The 20,792-nt window shown below is 45.0% G+C and overlaps 1 protein-coding gene across 3 annotated transcripts; it reads left to right on the top strand.

Annotated features, from left to right (window-relative positions):
- Positions 1–11,033: 11,033 nt before the first annotated feature.
- Positions 11,034–19,271, top strand: LOC123946648 (keratin, type II cytoskeletal 2 oral-like). Of its 3 annotated transcripts, none has more exons than XM_046012258.1 (10): positions 11,034–11,391; positions 11,440–11,687; positions 12,812–13,032; positions 14,430–14,490; positions 15,179–15,274; positions 15,869–16,033; positions 16,125–16,250; positions 16,875–17,095; positions 18,397–18,431; positions 18,847–19,271. In XM_046012258.1, exons 1-10 carry the CDS (start codon positions 11,034–11,036, stop codon positions 19,269–19,271), a joined length of 1,956 nt encoding a protein of 651 aa, XP_045868214.1. The 3 variants fall into 3 exon arrangements, with proteins under 3 accessions (XP_045868214.1, XP_045868215.1, XP_045868213.1); XM_046012259.1 differs by having other exon boundaries at positions 11,034–11,687; positions 18,847–18,901; positions 18,962–19,271; XM_046012257.1 differs by having other exon boundaries at positions 11,034–11,687.
- The last annotated feature ends 1,521 nt before the right edge of the window (positions 19,272–20,792 follow it).

Raw genomic sequence — 20,792 nt, 5'->3', positions numbered from 1 at the left:
CATCTAAGTAGACTTCAGGTGGCAGGGGAAATCCATACAGCTTCTTAAAGGGGAGAGTAGCCAGGGATGGGCTGGCGCAGGAGGAATGGCACCATGGAGAGGGCTATTTCTTGGAGGTGTCATTGTCCCAAAGAAATGACCAAGCAGGTGAACTCAGTGCTAAGACCTGAGACTGAAGGAATTAACTCCATGCATGGCTGGATATTCTCTACCTAGCTCTGATCATTTCTGACCCAGGCTGGAAACACTTCCAGGGAACTTTGCCCGATTCTGAGCACTCCTCTTTTTTCTTCACTTCAGTTTTATGGAATTTCTTTGTGAAATTCTATGGTGATTTTTCAGGTGCTCTTAAGTCTCTGGGCTTGGTTTGCTTTCTTCCACTCGACTAGACTTTTTTTTATCTTTTGAGTAAGGAGCCAATTGGTGCTGTGTTGTCCATTCTTTTCTTAACCTCTGAGGCATGTTTGTTTGCCCACAGGGGAACTCTCCATGACTGTTGAATAATGCTGACTTGTATGCCTTAAACTGGCATTTGGGGCTCTCTCTGCTTTGGTTCACACCTGTTTTGTTTGCTCCTTGGGTGTGGAGTGGTACACCCTCCTGTGATGCCACGGGGACCCAACTGCAGTCCCTCACCCCAATCCCATCCCCATCCATTCCTCTCTGCCTACTTCCTCCCCACACCCCACCAGGGAAGAACACACCAAACAGTTCCTTCCTGTTCCAAGAGCTTGTTGACTCATTGGTTCACGCATTCCTGTAGGTCAAGGAAACCAAAATGGGTCTTTAGATTTTGGGTTATTTCATTCTTTCTCCTTCTGGGATGTAGGCCAGAACAAGTATCAACAGTGATGGTGACGCAGTCACAAAAGGCTCAGTTAAGGGAACCAGGGGGTTGTTTTCCCCCACAAGAATCTGCCTCTGGATAATCCAGACTGCTGATGATCAGGATTTGCATAGAAAGTTCTGGGTAATTTGTAGGAAGCTCTCTGTGTGACTGTTCTCTGTTTCGCCTAGAGCTGGGTGGGGCTTGTTAGGCAACCATCAGAAATCTCTTCTCTTGGAATTTGGGCTGCCCCTTCTCTGTCTTCTCAGCACTTTGGCCCCTGTGCATTCTCCCTTTGCTTCTGAGGCCAGAAGTGTAGACACCTGCAAAAATTTTGGAAAGACTGAGAAAAACTCACTTGAGTTCTGAAAGTACTTCTTCACATATTTATCTGTATCTCTCACAAGCCCTTTTGGGACACGAACTGTACAATGCACATCTCTGTTGTGCCTAAAATCAGTCTAATCAGCCCTGACATTTCCAGTCCAGGCTGAAGGCTAGTTGGTTCTCCTAGGATACCACTGATGGTGGTATTGCAGGAGCAATCTGCTATCCTTAGAATCCATGGTGACATCAACTTCTGGAGAAGATGGGGGCAGGAAAGGATAGTTCTAGATGGCAGTAAAGTAGAGATTTTCATTGGGGGCAATCTCCCCTCCCCCTTCAGAGAGAACATATGGCAATGTCTGGTGATATTTTTGGTTGTTGCAACAGGAGGAGTCCTATGAACATTTAGAGTGTAGGCACCTACAAGGCACCGGACAGACCCCTGATCAAGAATTATCCAGCTGAAAATGTCAGTAGGACTGCTGCAGAGAAACTTGGAAACCAGGCTAGAGGTCATCTCATTCACCCCTCTCCTTAGGAAAGGATCCTTGGTTACACTGATCTTGGTTATAGCTGAGCTGAATAGAGACAATTTTGCTTTTGAGGGAAGTAGATATTTTTAGGAGTTTGTTTTAAAACAGGTATGTCCTTCTATTTTGGACAAAGGCACGGGAAAGAAGCCAGACAAGCAGTGTGGCCCTGCGTGGGCATTTGCAAGACCTGTGCCAATGAACTGCGAAGTCTTGCCCTTCTGGAATAAACCTGGCTGTTTTATGCCCTATGCCTTTGACAGTCTTCGCCTTTGCTAGGAATACTCATTCCATCTTCAGTTACTTGACTAGCTTTTACTATCATTGACGATCATTCAGGTTCCATCTCCTGCAGGATTTGCTGGACCACCACATGGCCCTGAGGTCTGCTTGTGCTCCCATGGGACCTGTTAACCCCCTTTCCTCACTTGCCCTTTTGTATTAAGATGACCAGTTTCATGTCTGTCCTTCACACTAGCATGGAAGGAACTCGAAGGGATGGATGTGCCTTCTTCCTCTTTGTGCGTCCTCATGTTCACAGTGTCTCTCACGTGACACTGTGAATTTTACCGAGCTAATGAGGTACTGGAAAAGGATAGGGTGGGCTCTTCAATGTAATGCTGTCCTGACATATTTCACGAAAACAATACAATTAAACAACTCATTGTTGTTCTGTACTTACTGGTGCAAGTTGTACGCCGGGTAATTTGCACGTGTCATTTCGTTTAATCCTCACCATAGGAGGCAGGTGGTTATTATCCTCATTTTCTAGATGAGGAACCTGGGGCTTAGAGAGGCAGAGTAACACGCCTCGTCTCAGCAATGGAAGTGGCAGATCTGGGCCTCTAATCCAAAGCCTACACTTGCAACCACAGGAGTGAATGGGGCTGGCTGCCTCTGCCCTCTCCGGGATGCCCTCTCTTGTACTAGCTCCGGAGTGTGGTGCTAACAGCTCTCTGGAGTCTCAAGGAGCCAGAAGCTCCAAACCTGGTTTGGTTCCAAACCAAGCCTGAAGTTCCTAGGTGAGCAGGAGAGGTTTTTTTTCGGGCTTCCGAGGCCCCGTGAGGGGGGTAGGTTCAACTTGCAGTTCTGGAACTGCACCTTCAACTCTAGAGAGTTCTGATCTCCAGTTCAGAAGGCAGAGATCAACCGGGAGAAATAACCTTGATAATGATGGGTGTTTCTCTTTGATGCCAAGGGGAATTCGCAAGGTTTCAAACTATTTTCATTCATACAAGTGGATGCTTCCAGGCACGTCTGTCCATCACATTCTGTGGGTGGGTTCTTTAAATGTCCAAGTGGACATTTCACTTTTCAGTCTGGATGGTGTGATTTGACTTGCTGCAGCCCACATGAATTCATGACAGGATTTGGATAGCCTAATTAAAACCCTAGGTCTGGGACACCTGGGGGGCTCAGTCAGGTAAGCATCTGCCTTTGGCTCAGGTTATGATTCCAGGGTTCTGGGATGGAGGCCCACATTGGGCTCCTGGCTCAGCAGGGAGCCGGGTTCTCCCTCTGCCTGCCCCTTCCCCTGTTTGTGCTCTCTCCCACTCTCTCTGACAAATAAATAAATAAATAAAAAACTTAAAAAAAAACCAAACCCCTAGGTCAGTCAGCTAATTGATTTGGGGCAAGTTAATTAACCTCACTAAGCTCGTGTCCTTATCTATGAAATGAGAGTGAAAATTCTGACTTTGTGGTGTTTTTATGACCATTAGAAATTATGCTCATAAACAGCTTAATTTCGTGCCTGGTGTATGGCCGGCACTCAGTCCACATTAGCCATTTTTATATTGTTTTTACAGGTAGGTAAAAAGAGCAAAGATTTGAAAGAGGACATTCTTGTCATTAAAGCATAGCCCCCACAATTCTTGGAAGTATGCAGTAGCTCAATGAATATTTGTTGACTGATGGACAGACGGTATTACTGATGAGCCCCTGTAGTAGGAAACTGGCTTGGCCAGGCATGGAAGACTGGATTTTATGGAACTTGGCTTGCTGACACTGTGATTCCTTGCAATTTGATGCAAAAATCATCAGACTTCAGTGCTTCATTGACCCTAAACTGGGCTACCCTTTAACATTCCTCCCTCCTTTCGGCCTCTAGACTGGTATCTTCTAGGAAGACTCTTACATCAACATCATCATCATCATCATCATCATCACAGGAGCTGCCGTATGCTGACCACTTGCCCTGTGGAGGGGCTTCTAATGCTACTTCCTCTACTCCTCACAACAACCTAATGAGGTGGTTATGCTAACTCCAATTTAAAAAACAGAAAACTGAGGGCAGAGAGTAAAATGACTCGCTGGAGGCCTTGTAACTGGGAAATGGCAAGGCTGGGATTTGAGCATCTGCCTAACTCCAAGGTCTCCATGTTTTCCACCCCTCCACCCTGCAAAGAAAGAGAAAGAGAAGAGGTCATTTGAGGTCCAGAATATTCAGAATGTCAATGAAAAGGGATGAGGCCTTTTCCCCATGGTGCTTCCTGAGGGAAGGTCAAGGCAGCAAGACCATGGCTGGTGAGAGATCTGTGTTAACAGGAGAATTGGTCCTTGGGGACCAACTCCATTTTCCAGCATCCCAGAGCTCTTCTCCTAACTTCATCAACCTTCAGGCTTTAGTCTGCTCTCAGCTTCCTCTCTCATGCATGGAGCAAGTGCTTTCTCTTTGGGGATGAGGCTGGTCTCTTTAACTTTATGCCTTGACCCCTTGGCTGACCTATGCGCCCATTCTCATCCATTCCAGACGCATAGCTGGACTAGTGTTTCTGTAAGTATGTATTGATAGGGGTTAATTTTTTTTTTCCCCTTTTTATTTATTTATTTTTTTTCAGCGTAACAGTATTCATTCTTTTTGCACAACACCCAGTGCTCCATGCAAAACGTGCCCTCCCCATCACCCACCACCTGTTCCCCCAACCTCCCACCCCTGACCCTTCAAAACCCTCAGGTTGTTTTTCAGAGTCCATAGTCTCTTATGGTTCGTCTCCCCTCCCCAATGTCCATAGCCCGCTCCCCCTCTCCCAATCCCACCTCCCCCCAGCAACCCCCAGTTTGTTTTGTGAGATTAAGAGTCATTTATGGTTTGTCTCCCTCCCAATCCCATCTTGTTTCATTTATTCTTCTCCTATCCCCCTACCCCCCCATGTTGCTTCTCCATGTCCTCATATCAGGGAGATCATATGATAGTTGTCTTTCTCCGATTGACTTATTTCACTAAGCATGATACGCTCTAGTTCCATCCACATCGTCGCAAATGGCAAGATTTCATTTCTTTTGATGGCTGCATAGTATTCCATCGTGTATATATACCACATCTTCTTGATCCATTCATCTGTTGATGGACATCTAGGTTCTTTCCATAGTCTGGCTATTGTAGACATTGCTGCTATAAACATTCGGGTACACGTGCCCCTTCGGATCACTATGTTTGTATCTTTAGGGTAAATACCCAGTAGTGCAATTGCTGGGTCATAGGGTAGTTCTATTTTCAACATCTATGAAAAACCCACCGCAAATATCATTCTCAATGGAGAAAAACTGAAAGCTTTTCCATTAAGGTCAGGAACACGGCAGGGATGTCCATTATCACCACTGCTATTCAACATAGTATTAGAAGTCCTAGCCTCAGCAATCAGACAACAAAAAGAAATTAAAGGCATCCAAATTGGTAAAGAAGAAGTCAAACTATCACTCTTCGCAGATGATATGATACTATATGTGGAAAACCCAAAAGACTCCACTCCAAAACTGCTAGAACTTGTACAGGAATTCAGTAAAGTGTCAGGATATAAAATCAATGCACAGAAATCAGTTGCATTTCTGTACACCAACAACAAGACTGAAGAAAGAGAAATTAAGGAGTCAATCCCATTTACAATTGTACCCAAAACTATAAGATACCTAGGAATAAACCTAACCAAAGAGACTAAGAATCTATACACAGAAAATTATAAAGTACTCATGAAAGAAATTGAGGAAGACACAAAAAAATGGAAAAATGTTCCATGCTACTGGATTGGAAGAATAAATATTGTGAAAATGTCTATGCTACCTAAAGCAATCTACACATTTAATGCAATCCCTATCAAAATACCATCCATTTTTTTCAAAGAAATGGAACAAATAATCCTAAAATTTATATGGAACCAGAAAAGACCTCGAATAGCCAAAGGAATATTGAAGAACAAAGTCAAAGTTGGTGGCATCACAATTCCGGACTTCAAGCTCTATTACAAAGCTGTCATCATCAAGACAGCATGGTACTGGCACAAAAACAGACACATAGACCAGTGGAACAGAATAGAGAGCCCAGAAATCGACCCTCAACTCTATGGTCAACTAATCTTCGACAAAGCAGGAAAGAATGTCCAATGGAAAAAAGACAGCCTCTTCAATAAATGGTGCTGGGAAAATTGGACAGCCACATGCAGAAAAATGAAATTGGACCACTTCCTTACACCACACACGAAAATAGACTCCAAATGGATGAAGGACCTCAATGTGAGAAAGGAATCCATCAAAATCCTTGAGGAGAATTGATAGGGGTTAAGATAGAAAAGTTTTGTTGTTAGGTTTGTTTGGGAAACTCTAATAAAGTAAATTATTTTTACTTTATAATGTGATATAATGTGATACTTTAAAATGTGATAAAGAATCAACACATGTATAACATTCCCTTCCCCCAAGTAAAGCAATCAAACAGAATACATTTTTAAAAGCATTATGAAAGAATATTTTCCTCAAATGTGAACAAAACTCTCTACATATTATTCCCAAACACATGGGGAAAAGCTATACAATACATATATGGGGGAAAAAACATCACCAAAGCTATCAACAGTCACATACATTTTAGTACAACTTTAGTAGGACTGTAAGAAAATGGAAAAAAGAGAATGTTCAGGCAAAAATGCAAAATCACGGGGGCCTGGGTGACTCCATAGGTTATAAGGCCTCTGCCTTCGGCTCAAGTCAAGATCTCAGGGTCCTGGGATCGAGCCCCACATCGGGCTCTCTGCTCCATGTGGAGACTGCTTCCCCCTTTCTCTCGCTGACTTCTCTTGACTTCTTAGAGCTTTTATATGTGCTTTATTAAAACCCCAAGGGAAAGCTATAGAATTTTCATTTACCAAACTTATTTGGCCAAAGAACTTTTTTTTTAAACAAGGCTATCTTAGGGGACAGTATTTGGCCCTAAATAAGCCCTGGAAGAGAATCCAGTATGAGATAAGGATTTAGGGGTGAGTTGAAGAGCACTATAATTGAGTCTGGAGAGAAGACCAGAATTAAACTGAATTATAATTGTTAATGACTAAGACTTAGTAACATAAGGATTTACACATACTTAGATTTTTTTCTTTTTCTTTTTTCTTCTTTTTTATCAAACTTTAGTTATAAAGCGAGCTAACCCTATATGGTAATATATATTTTTTTGTTCATTTGTTAAATAAAGTTATTTCAGTAGTGATATTTCAATTTAATTATATTTTTAAAAGGTTTTTATTTTAATTTCAGTTGATTAATATGCAGTGTAATATTAGATTCTGGTGTGCAATACAGTGATTCAACATTTACATACAACACCACCCAGTGCTCATCACAAGTGCTCTCCTTCATCCCCATCACTTGTTTTAAAAACTGTGTATCTTACTGACAGAAGATGTTACTTGAATGATGGTTCACACACTGTGTAGTGTCCAGTATAAGTTTTTATTTTAACATGGTAGAAAGTAGAACATGATGCTAATTCTTAGTCCAGGGGCAGTATATCCAGAATGACTGTTCATTTTTCTTTCTTTTTTTGGGGGGGGGAAGATAATTTAATGATTATCTTGAAAATTTGATCTGTGAATCTGCATATACAAAGGTCATATAACTATCACCCCTTCATCCTCAGCTCCCAGGTAGAGAGGGATGTCTACTTACTTTGACCTAGAGGTAGTGACTGCTGTCTCAGGATTTATTCCTCCACTCCCGGTTATATTATGGGCAACTGATTCTTAAGCATTCTCATTGCAGTTGAACACCAGAGAACAATCTGTCTAGATTGTTTTAGAGGAAATAACTCCGCTTGGTGACAATTCCCCCTAATTTATAGGTGAGGAAATAAGGATCCAGAGCACTCAGCCACTTGGCAACCTTGACACAGAAGGTTCTGGCAGGTGAGGGATTAGAAGAACTCAGACAGTTGGCAGCAGGCAGCACATTTAGACGCCACTGCTCTAAAAGATCCTGCAGTGAATAAGAGAAATATTGCCGAGGATGCTAACTAGTTATTTCCAGAAGCTTCAGTCAACTGCTGAGAAAACAATCTCAACTGGCTAAATAGGGTGATGCTTTGGCAGACTCAGGAGATATGGATTAGGCAACCCAACCCAAACCTGTGTTTTTGTGACCTGCCCATTCCTCTCTCTATCCTTCTTCTCCAGCATATGCCAGTTTGGAAGAGATGAGCCATAGTTAGGAGACTGCCACCCGCTGCCTCAGCACTAGAGCCAAGGGAGGGGAAGGGAATCAGAGACACTGATGCCTGTTCTTGTTTGCTTTGGGCTCTCACCTGGGGATTCAGGAGAGCCTGTCTCAGCTTTCTTCTCAGGGAGGCATTTGATCTTCAGCTTTTAAAGGAATTCCAGAGAATGTGAATAAAAACCTCACCAAGAAGGACTGACATTCAACTGACGGGTGGAGTAAGTGTCTCAAAGAAGAGCCCAACAGAGACCCCCTTCATGGATTGTCTATGTAAAGATAATGTTGATTTAAAAATCCAAATTTTTGTTTCTGGGCCCTATTTAAATCTCCAAACAATCCTGCAAGTGGGGTAGAATCCTCATTTTACAAATAAGGAAAGAGAGACTCAAAGAAGTCAAGTACCTTGTCCAAGGTCACTAATTAGTGCAAGGTAGACAAGGGAATTGAACCAGGTCTTCTGAAGTTCATGGTGAAAGGCCTTCTGTTAGACCACAATTTCCTTACTCTTGTGGGGCATTTTATAATTTTCAAGGGACTTTCACTTATGTTATATCCTGTGAGGCTCCCTACAAACCACTGAGGTAGGAAAGGATTTGACAGATTAGAACACAGACTTAGTGTGTTAAATCACAGCCCAAGGTCACCGACACTAATCCCTCCTAGCAGTTGTCTTGCCCTCTACTATACTGACTTGGGATTCTTACTCTTTACCCTCAGTCAGCTTTCTTTTCTTACTATCCTTTCGTGGGTTGCTCAGGGGTACAAAGTTGTTTTTGAGAACAGCCAAGGTTAAACTTATTTCCTTTCCCTGTGTCCCCAAGTGGAGGACTAGCAATAGTTTAGTGTACAGCCTCTTATTTGGAGTAAAAAATCATACTACACATTTTATATTTATATATATTATTTATTTATTTATTATAATATATGTTATTATATGTAAATAATATATATTTATATATTTATTTATATATATTTGTATATTTATATATATTTACAACAGCCCATGAAGTACCTGCTATTATAGTTGAGGAAAACAAAGCACATAAAAGTTAAGTAATTTGTCCAAGGTCAAAGAGTTGGCGAGTGGTGAAGCTGGGATTCTAAGCAGGTAGACTGGCCCTAGACAAACCTGCAGAACAGAAAATTAAGAATTGGCTGAAGAACAGTTAAAATTGCTTGACTTCAGGATCTTCAGACCTATCCTCTGCCCTAGAATGTTTTATCTGGAAATCACCCCAGAAAGACAGTGTTCACTATTGATTTGATTGGAAATCTGGAGATATTCTGGAGATACACCAACCACCTATTTCTTGGCAAGTCTAGAATCACCTCCTCCTGCTCTGTCATATTTTATAGAGTCCTGAATGTGAATAGAAACCTGAAAACATATTCTTGCCATGTGTGGTGTGGTTGGGAGTGGAGGGTGGTTGGCATGGGAATGGGGGATAGTTGAGCTGTCAAAAGTTAGAGCAATAATGTATCAGCATACCTACTCTACTGCCAAGGGTCCTCCATCCTTCCTTCCCCTAAATCCCTGGGCTCAGATTAAATACCCATAGTTACCCAGGGCATCCCAAACTTCCCTTGATCATAAGAATTACCTGAAGGGTTTGTTAAAAAATGTAGACACTCAAGCCCTTCCTTTGAAGATTCGTATTCCATAAGACTGGGGTGAGACCTCAGTCTAGATATTTATATTCTTGGGCACTGGTTATGTGTCAGTTAACATAAGTCAATGCTTACTCTATGTAAGAAGTTGGTGATTCAAAATGAGTAGGACTCATTCCCTTTCCTTGATGAGCTCAGGAGCCTACAGGCTGTACTGAAAATTAACATATAAGTTTGTTGTTGTTTTTTAGTTTGTTTTAAGACATAGTGGGAAAAGTACAGGGTGTGGTGGGAAGACCAGGTGATGGAGGGGTTGGCAGATCCTAAGGCCATCAGATCTGACATAGCATGCACTCTTATCCTGAGATGAATGGGATCTTTCATTTTACTCCACCAGCCAACTGGAGGGTCCCCACATTGTGTCCTCTCTTTCTTCTGGATCCAGAAATCACCTACTGTGGGTCAAGGATGGTGGTGGGTCAAGGATGGTGGCGAAAGGGTGTGGATGGTAGGTCAAAGATGGAGACTCCTCCCTATACCTGTCCTTTACACTTTCCAAGCCTCATACTTGTTTGCTTCATATATGACCCCCACTTTTCCCAAGGTCAGACATTTTATTTTTTTATTTCCCATGAACAGCACTGCTTAGCTCAAATGACAGGCTGGCTCGAATGGATGTCCTTGGCTGAGGTGGTGTCAGAGTGGACCTTTGCCTTCCCATTCCCCCACCCCAAGCCCTCCTCTGGATATTTCTCTGCAGAGGTGGGCATAGATGATATGTCACTGGGCTGTGGTACTCTGGCATTGCAGGAAGGGATCCAGCTCACATGGAAGGAGTTGTCTTGTCCTCACCCCTGTGTCATGGAGCTCCATGGGTCCTAAGACCCTGGTGTCAAAACCCAATTCATTCTGCTGGATCAGGTGCTTTCTGAGTTCCCTAAGCCCCCTGAGGAAATCACAGGGAAGAAGGGAGGAGAGCTCCAGTCTTTTGTCAACTGTGGCAAGTTTGGGTGATTAAGCTAAAAAAGCAAAGTCATTTTGGTCCAGAGGATTAGTTTGGAGGTGTGTTGCAAGTCTACAAGTAACTTATTGCCTGGAAGGCAAACCAAACCCAAGATGACTCTCAGTTAATTGCTTGCCTTTCCTTGTGCCAAGCCTAGCTCTCTGGTATATAAAGGCCACCCTCCTCTTTGTCCCCATCCTCTGCCTTCACCCCTCTCAGCCCTTGCTAAGTGATTGCTTGCTGACCTTCAAGCTCTCTCACCATGAACAGACAAGTCTGCAAGACATCTGGTGGCAGCAGCCAGGGATTCTCGGGCCGCTCTGCCGTGGTCTCCGGCAGCAGCAGGATGAGCTGTGTGGCCCGCTCTGGGGGAGCGGGCAGAGGGGCCTGTGGGTTCCGGGCCGGAGCAGGCGGCTTTGGCAGTCGCAGCCTCTACAGCCTAGGTGGCAACAAGAGTATCTCCATCAGTGTGGCTGGTGGCTCCCGGACTGGTGGCTTTGGGGGAGGGCGTAGCAGCTGTGGCAGTGGCTTTGGAGGTGGCTATGGAGGTGGCTATGGAGGTGGCTATGGAGGTGGCTTTGGTGGTGGCAGAGGAATGGGAGGTGGCTTTGGAGGAGCTGGTGGCTTAGGAGGGCTTGGTGGCTTTGGAGGAGCCGGTGGCTTAGGAGGGGTTGGTGGTTTTGGTGGAGCTGGTGGTTTTGGTGGGCCTGGTGGCTTTGGTGGGCCTGGTGGCTTTGGTGGGCCTGGTGGCTTTGGTCCTGGTGGCTTCCCTGGAGGAATCCAGGAAGTGACCGTCAACCAGAGCCTCCTGCAGCCCCTCAATGTGGAGATTGACCCCCAGATTGGGCAAGTAAAGACCCAGGAGCGGGAGCAGATCAAGACCCTCAACAACAAGTTTGCTTCCTTCATCGACAAGGTGAGGGCAAAGCTCAGAGGTGCCAGGGAGGGTTTTGGCTGCCCAGGGTGTTGGTGTATGAAGACACAAGTGGGATCTGCCAGGCTTATAGGCAGGGGTATTGGCTCCTTGTCCTGGTTTTGCCTTGGGCCCTTCAGGAGAGCAGGCATGCTCTTGCTCTTCAGGCCTTATTTTCCCTGCTGTGAAACAGGGAAAGGATTCTAGCTTCTCATTTTCTTCTAGGGATAGGACTAAGGAAAATGAAGTGAGGGTCCAAACATGTTTGTTGTCCTTTGAAGAACAGGGCGTTAGCCATGAAATTATTATAGTTAACATTAAAGTTCTCTTGAAAAGCAACTTCCTGATAATATAAACTAGCTGGTAATCAAACTTGCATTAGTAAGAATCTTGGGACTGCCTTTTAGTGATAAGTGTTGGCAACTAATTTACCTTCTGAATGGTCTTGCATTTTAACTGATATTAATTTGTGTTGTCTATGCTGGGGCAAGGAAGGGTGTGCTGGGTCTAGGGTAATGAGCCCGGGGTTTGAAATAAAACCCAGATCAGCTATATGCTGAGTAACTGAAAGGGAAAAAAACTAGAGGAAATACGAAACAACTTAGGAAAAGTTAGACCCTGTTGACTGTTTTCACTGCCTGTAGGAAGGTAAAATTTTCACTTAAAAACAACTATAAATTTTAATATAAATATTAATATATATATAATATATAAATATAAATAAACTTTATTTATGCCTATCTTCTGTACTTGTGTTCTGAAGGATCACCATTGACTAGGGCAGTGATGACTGTGACTCTTAGCTTGGTCACTTAGTCGTCAGGTCAGTTTGGGCAACTTAAACTGTTTGAGATTCCATTTCCTAGGTACAAATGGATAATAACACTTCCTTTTTAGGTGGTAGTGAGGATTAAATGAGATAGAATAAGTGAAAATAGTAGGTACAGAGTAAACAACACATTGTAGCTCTTCCTTGTCTAAATTCTCATTTTTCTCAGTTAAAAAAACCCCAGAGGCTACTGCAGATTGGAGAACTGGGTTCATTTCCACATTTCCACTCTTTGGGATGCATGGTCTCACTTGCCCAACTCAAGAGGCTCATTCCTTTTCTTTTTCACATGATACAGGTGCGGTTCTTGGAACAGCAGAACAAGGTCCTGGAGACCAAGTGGGAGCTGCTCCAGCAACAGACCACAGGCTCTGGCTCAGGACCCAACAACTTGGAGCCTTTCTTTGAATCCTATATCAGCTTCCTGCGCAGGCAGTTGGATTTGGCTCTGGGGGAGAGAGGGAACTTGGAAGGAGAGCTGAAGAACATGCAGGACCTTGTGGAAGACTTCAAAAAGAAGTAAGGGCCTCAACTGGGGAGTTTCCCCTTATGGGGGATTAGCAGGGAGGTGTAGCCCCAGCTTGAGATTTTAACTGTTCCAGACTGTACCTTCAGTCAATACTCTTAGATGGACTTGCTGAGTGAGGCATGGCCAAGTGGAAGGGTATAAGAGGGTGGGGACTGCGACTTCAAGGTGGCTGATTACGACAGATTTTTCAGGCTCCAGGGACCCCCCTCCTGCACTAGCCTAGTTGGATAAGAGAATCTACCCAGAGAGAGTCTGCCCTCCACACTTACTGTACATAGGGATCACCTTGGAATCTTGTCAGAAATGCACATTCCTATGCTCTGGTCCTAGATATTCTGAATCAGTAGGTATGGGGCAGGTCCCAGGAGTCCGAGTGCCCCATAACTGCCAGGAGTTCCTGGCAGATGCTCTAGGGCCACACTTTGTGAAGTACTCTTTCAATGTGCCCAATACCTTGTCTCTGGAGCTTCAATCAGCTCCCTTCTGCATGTTTGGGGTTGTAGTTGACACCCTCTCAGGTCTGTAAGAGGTAAATTGGGCCTCTCAAGGTGGGGAGGGAGCTCTGGACATCCCTAGGATCAGGACTCACAGGGGTGGGCACACCTGTTCTGAGGAGGCCCCATTCCGGTTTAACTGCACAAACCTGGCAAACACCCAGGCTCTGGGCTGAGCACTGGGAATCCAGTCGCAACTCAGATTGACATTGCTCAGAAATCTCTTCTCCTGGAACCATTCCATTTCTCAATCTTCATGAGATCTAGACACCTGGTGGGACATTATAGTCATGAATAAGCGGGAATCTCATAACTTTGATGCATTCAGAAGACATGAATTTATTCTTAACCCAAATTCCATAAGAAGCAACTCTAATTAATGAAAAGAAGCGGAACAGAGGCAAAAAACCTGGGCTGAGCAAATACCTTTCTGGGTCTCATATACACATCTTACACTTTGTGATGTCTGCCAGAGCCAGGCAAGTAGTCAGGCTCGTAGTCAGGCTCTTTGAAGTCTTCTCCCACCCTGCCTACCCACACTTTAGCCTGTCACCAGGACCTGGGGGGAGAAGGGTGAGGCAGTGGCCTCAGCTCTGAGAGGCCTCTAAGCCAGACTGGCTACATAATTCTGAGGGCTCAATGCAAAATGAAAATGCAGGGCCTTTGTTAAAAAATTACTAAGAATTTCAAGATGGCTCCAGCAGAGCATTAGACTGAATGAATGTGAGGACCTTCTGAACCCAGGGCCTTGTGAAACTGCACAAGTCACATGCCCATGAAGCTTGTCTTGTCTCTGGGTGAGAGGATTCTGTGTGAGGACTTGGGATCCTCTCTCTCTCTCTCTTTTACTTTGGAAATGTCAGTGTCCAAATGTGTGCTTCTTTCTGTACCAGGTATGAAGATGAGATTAACAAGCGCAATGCGGCTGAGAATGAGTTTGTGGGGCTCAAGAAGGTAAGAGAGCTGGGAAGAAAATGTCGAGGCTTTATTTCTGAGCACTTTATTTTTGAGCACCATGGAGTCAGCTGCTCTGGGGCATAAGGACCCTATGCTGTGTGTAGGGTTTACATTTTTCCTTACATTTTTGGAAACAAAGGAACCTGCTCTAAATACATGACTGGTGAGGAAGACATCTTACAATGTTACTGTGATTAATGAACTGATTAGTAATGTGAACTAATAATGAAGGCTTTATGTGTAGCATTAATCAAGGTCTTCAGCCTACAAGTGCACCTTGGATGTTATTAATAATAACAATCACCCAGTACTTGTAGCTTACTTAACTAATCATCATAAAGATGAGGTAGTGAGAAGAATATCCTCATTTCCATTCAGAATGTTGGTTATATAGCACCCCAAACCCAAAGTCACGTGTTAGATAAATGTGATTTTTCTACCCTTACTCCAATGTCTTGCTAATGTGGTTTATATCTTATTAAAGCATTGCGGTTTAAGTGGTCAAGGCAACTAAAGGGAAGAAAACCACTTTGATTTTCTTTTAGAAGGGAAAGTGAGGAGTGGAAATTAGGAGACCAGGGGAAGGAAAAGGAGGAGGGACGAAGGCTTAGGAAAGAGCTGTGGTGTTTGGGGTAGAGTGGGTCATCCTGCTGGGTTTCTAATTTCCTGCCTTCACACCCTGTAGGATGTGGATGCGGCATACATGAACAAGGTGGAGCTGCAGGCCAAGGTGGACAGCCTGACAGATGAACTGAACTTCTTGAGGACCCTCTATGAGATGGTGATTTTTTGATTCCTTGGTTTGCTAAGCTCCAGAGCCTTCCTGTCTGCATCTTCCCAGACATGCTTCCTGAGTAGGACTTTAGGGGATAGTCAAGTGGCAGAACTCACCTAAAACGAGCAGCAGGGTTCGGAACTCAACTATGCTCCACCCAGAAAATGCTAACTTTGCTCTCCCAGCCTGCATAGACCTGAGCCATAGGGCCGAGATTCCTCTTTGTCTTTGTTTTCCCTCTGTTCTCAGTCTATTTTGCTCTATACCTTCCCTCTGGTCTTATACCAGTATCATAGATAGCTCCTTCAGAGTACTCCTTCCTGCTGTAGTCCCATGGAAACCCACACCGTCGGGCTCACTGCCTGATACTCTCAGGCTGACAACATGATTGTATTTGCACATTTGCCTTTCTCTTTAACTTTGTTGTCTGGGATCTCTTAGGCTATAGCCATGCCTGAAAGGCAAGCTTAGTTTTCTAACTGTCCCATTCCTGGCCCCACTGTTGGGATATCTTTGCTGGCAAAGATTCTTGGACTTCTTCATTCCCAGCATCTTCTGGGGCCAGGGGGTGGTGAAAATGACCACCCATGTCCCCCATAGGAACTGTCTCAGATGCAGAGTCATGTCAGTGATACGTCCGTTGTCCTGTCCATGGACAACAACCGCTGCCTGGACCTGGACAGCATCATTGCCGAAGTCAAGGCCCAGTACGAGGACATTGCCCAAAGGAGCAAGGCAGAGGCTGAGGCACTGTACCAGACCAAGGTGGGAGCCTTCTCCTTGCCCCCCATAGTCTAGGCTGACCAAGAATATTCTAACACTGCAAAACTATGTTGATTGGTTTCCCCTCTGTCAGCTTGGGGAACTGCAGACCACCGCTGGAAGGCATGGGGATGACCTGAAGAACACTAAGAGTGAGATCATGGAACTCAACAGGGTGATCCAGAGACTGCGGGCCGAGATTGAGAATGTTAAGAAGCAGGTGGGTCCGGACCTGATGGAGGGATCCTGGAGGTCCTCTGGGTCTTGAAGAGAAAGAGAAGCAACAATTATGCCTCTGCCACATGCTTCATGGTGTCATATGTGGGGTAGCTGGGAGAGTCCATCCTCCCAGAGATTCTTTCTTGAATCTGAGCTTCTTGGAAAGTTCCCTAAGGAGAGATGGTTGCTCATTCTGGCTTTCCCAGCAAATCTTGCAACTGTAGGGACGGCCTTAAACACTTGGTTTCAGTAGGATCTGCCTTCAGTGAACTATTTATCATGCACTTCACATAACCTCAATGGCTAATTTGTATTACTGGAACAAAGTGATTAATTAGGCAAAGGAGTTTTTAACAGTCTTGCAAAAAAAAAAAAAAAGAACCAGTTACTAGACCATTACTCCCTTTACCAGCAAATCAGTGTTCCTTTGCTTGATGAGACATCAGTTAATTTCAGTGGGCTAAAGATATATTAATCAATAGTAAAAATTGATTGAATCACATACACCATTGCAATTTCTAAGGGGATGAAGGGGTGTGGGACGGGGAAGAGAACTTTCAGGGAAGATCAGCTGTTTGTTTCTTGGTCACTATGCTAATTGGTCTCCTACCTCTTCCTGTCCTAGAATGCTAACCTGCAGGCGGCCATTGCTGAAGCTGAGCAGCGTGGAGAGATGGCCCTCAAGGATGCCAATGCCAAGCTCCAAGGCTTGCAGACTGCCCTACAGAAGGCCAAGGACGACCTGGCCCGGCTGCTGAAAGAATACCAGGAGTTGATGAATGTGAAGCTAGCACTGGATGTGGAAATTGCCACCTACAGGAAGCTGTTGGAGGGCGAGGAGTGCAGGTGAGGTGCTGTGGGGTCAGCATTCTCCTGATAGGATTTTAGAGTGACCTTTTATAACAAAGAAAGAGAAAGATGATTGGAGAAGACAACCCAGACAAAAGGTAAGGAATCTCCTGAATGACAGAATTTAGGATTCAAGTGCCCCCATTTTTTGGTCAATCAAGATCATGTAGTTCTCCAGTTAACCGTGGCCAACGATGTTGTATTACATAGCTCTGTTGATCCTCTTTATGAGCAATGAGTAAGGAGGAGTACTTTGGGGTTATAACAAAAGTTACAGTGCTGTCCACTGAACTTCCTGAGATGACAGAAATGTTCTATGTGCTGTCTAATACGGTAGCTATTACTCGCTTGAGTATTGAAATATGGCTAGTGACACCGAGGAATTGAGTTTTACACTTAATTTAATTTTAATAAAGTTGGCTAGCTTCAAGTGGCTAGCAGTTACCATATTGGACAGCACAGTACAGACAGTCCTGTAGCCCTCCACCCCTGAGACTGAATCCACAGGGAAAGTGGCTGATGCACACACACTCTGGAAAAAGTAACAGTATCAAGTAGCAGATAAAGGTTTAGTGAGTGGATATCAAATGCCAAAGGACTGTCAAGGATCGAGAGATCTTTCTGCTGAAAGCTGCTCTATGTAGCCTGTCCTCAGACAGCTTCCAATTTGATGGAGGAAGCAGAACTCAGGTGTGAGAAGGAAACTTAAGGATTTTTTTATAAGTTTCTATGAAAAGGAGTGGGAGTGATGATGGTGCTATGTGTACTGGGAATTGCGGGATGAGGATGGAGTGGTCAACAACAGTAGGTCCCACACTGGTAAGGTATGCAGACATGCTCCATGTCTGCTCAGATATGTGGCCATGCCTTCTCCATGAACAAGAACGAGGCATAGAAAGACGGGTTGTGTGGGCAGGACATTTTCAAACGCATCATGTGTTGAGTGTCAGCCCCTTTCACATCTTACCCATCTGAACCACTAAAGGGCTAACCAACTGGGTGTTGGGTGTTGAGCAGTTGACCTGGAACAGATGCTCTGGAAACTAAGGGGAAGAGGATGGACAGATGGAGAAATAGAGGGTGGCTGGTGAAGCTCCTGAACACCTCAACTTCCCCAAAGCAGGTTCTTTTCCTGAGGATACGGGTCATAGAGACACTGGGAATAGCCTTTCTTCCCCTGGGGGCTTGACCCCTCATAGGGCAAATGGGGTGTGTGGCTCCCAAGGTTATGAACCCTCAGCTTTGTGGCTAATGACTCATGGCAGAAATAACCCATGTTTCCTTCTTTTCCTTTTTAGGATGTCCGGAGAGTGTCAGAGTGCTGTGAGCATTTGTAAGTAGCCTCAAAACTTTCTCCCTGGGTTGAAAAAAGGGTGACCAGGAGCATCTTCACTGCCAGCCTACAGCAGGACAGCTTGACCCATGCAAGGAGGCCAGGCCACCAAACAGTGCCAGAGTCTCAGGCTATGGCCACACAATCCCCTGCTAGCATAAGCAGGGAAACTCCAAGGCCAAAGCTAAAATGCTTGTGGTCTTGGAGAGTTCCCAATATTGGAGAACCGGAAATTTCTGTGGATGCTGCTGGCTCTTGTTCTTGGGGGACACCAGAGGGCCAGGCTCACTCTTATCATTTACCAGCTTAGCCCTTAGAGAAGTTGAGTATCTTTCTCAAATTTGCACAGCTAAGCAGGGTAGAGCTGTGATCCAGACCCGGGCCTTTGTCTGAACTGAGTACTTCTTCTCCACAGCGGTGGTCAGCAATGTCACCAGCACAAGCAGCAGCTCTGGTGGAAGCCGTGGAGGGTTCAGTGGCAGCAGCAGCGGTGGCTACAGAGGCAGCAGCAGCAGCAGCAGCAGAGGCAGTAGTGGTGGCTACAGAGGGGTCAGTGGCAGCAGTGGCAGCGGCTACGGGGTCAGCAGTGGTAGCAGTGGGGGCTACCAGAGTGGCAGCAGTGGGGGCTACCAGAGTGGCAGCAGTGGGGGCTACCAGAGTGGCAGCAGTGGGAGCAGGCTTAGTAGCGGAAGCAGCACCTCTGTGAGTCAGAGTGGAATTGGCTCCAGCTCTGGTGGCATCCAGACCTCAGGAGGCAGCAGCTATAAGTCTGGCAGTGGAGGCAGCATGGGGATCCGCTTCTCCCAGACCACCAGCTCGAGCCAGCACTGCTCCAAGTGATCCTCTGGGGTTAAGTGTCTGTGCCCACTTGCAACCCTCTCAGCCTTCCCACAGCACTTCCCACTTTGCTTGGCATCAACAAATGCCAAACTCAACCTCGCTTTTCTTCAAGTTCCCTGGAGAAAGGGCTGAACTTTTTGGCTCCTCCATCCTCAAGATCTCTCCTAGGCCAGGGACGTCCAGCTGCTCATCTCAGATGCCCCTGATGATGGTAACGATACCTGAGCCCAAACTCCTGTGGGCCTTCCCAGCCTGGTCTGTTCCACCCTGGCCCATTTGACTCTCACTGGGAGCTGATGGCCTGAAGCAGGCATATATCAGCCCCGCTGAGGAGGGGAGTGCTGGAGGGTGAATGGTTAAGTTCTCTGGACTGTTGGTTTTCAGGGTGCCCTCCCCATATTTGGGCATCATGTCCTAACTTATCTCTGTTCCTTTAATCTAACTTATCTCTGTTCCTTTAATTCCCCCAGCTGTGGATCCTCTGGTGATGATTATGTTGCACTTTCTTTTCTCAATAAATTGCACTATATTTCACATTCTGGTGTTTGGCTTTCATTCAAGGGGTCATAGAATACACTGAGGTCCAAGAGTGGAGAGAAATCAGGTGTGGATGGTGGTCTTCCAAAGTTCAGTGGTGGGTATAAAGGATACCCAGTAGTCTTGGTTTCTCCTTTATCCATTTAGCCAGGTTCTTGTGATAGGTCTGCCCAAGAGTATTTATGTTGCTTAAGTGGGGGCCCTGATTCCTAAGAGGTCTTCCCATCCATCCTTCCAGCCTCTGAGCAGGCCTCTGGGATCCAGTCTTGGAAAAAATAAAGTTTTACAGTTCATCAAAGGAATAGATTCTACTGGGAGTGCAGCCCCTTTTCTTCAACTCTCATGCTGGTCAGACAAAACACATTCTCATTTATTTATTTATTTATTTATTTATTTATTTAATTTCTTTTCAGTGTAACAGATTTCATTGTTTACGCACCACACCCAGTGCTCCATGCAATACGTGCCTTCCATAAAAACCCACCACCAGGCTCCCCCAACCTTCCACTCCTCTCCCTTTCAAAACCCTCAGATTGTTTTTCAGAGTCCATAGTCTCTCATGGTTCATCTCTCCCTCCAATTTCCCTCAACTCCCTTCTCCTCTCCATCTCCCCATGTCCTCCGTGTTATCTCTTATGCTCCACAAATAAGTGAAACCATATGATAATTGACTCTCTCTGCTTGACTTATTTCACTCAGCATAACATGGATGGGACTGGAAGAGATTATGCTGAGTGAAATAAGCACAGCACATTCTCTTGCTGAAAACACAGCTCCTGGAGTCTGGAGGGGTCAAAACATAACACCCTCTTTTCCCTGGCCAGGTTCTGAGCCAGTTAAAAAATAAAACAAAGAGATGAGCAAATGGAGACCCAATATCGCTTTTATTACTTAATACTGGAGAATACAGTTTATACCTCTGACGGAATGGGTTTCCTAATACAGGACCTCAGGATTAGGCCAGATTTCCCACCTGTGCAGACA

The sequence above is a fragment of the Meles meles genome, chromosome 7 (assembly GCF_922984935.1).
Source record: "Meles meles chromosome 7, mMelMel3.1 paternal haplotype, whole genome shotgun sequence".
NCBI classification, from domain to species: Eukaryota; Metazoa; Chordata; class Mammalia; order Carnivora; family Mustelidae; genus Meles; species Meles meles.
This window is presented reverse-complemented; position numbering and strand designations above follow the sequence as displayed.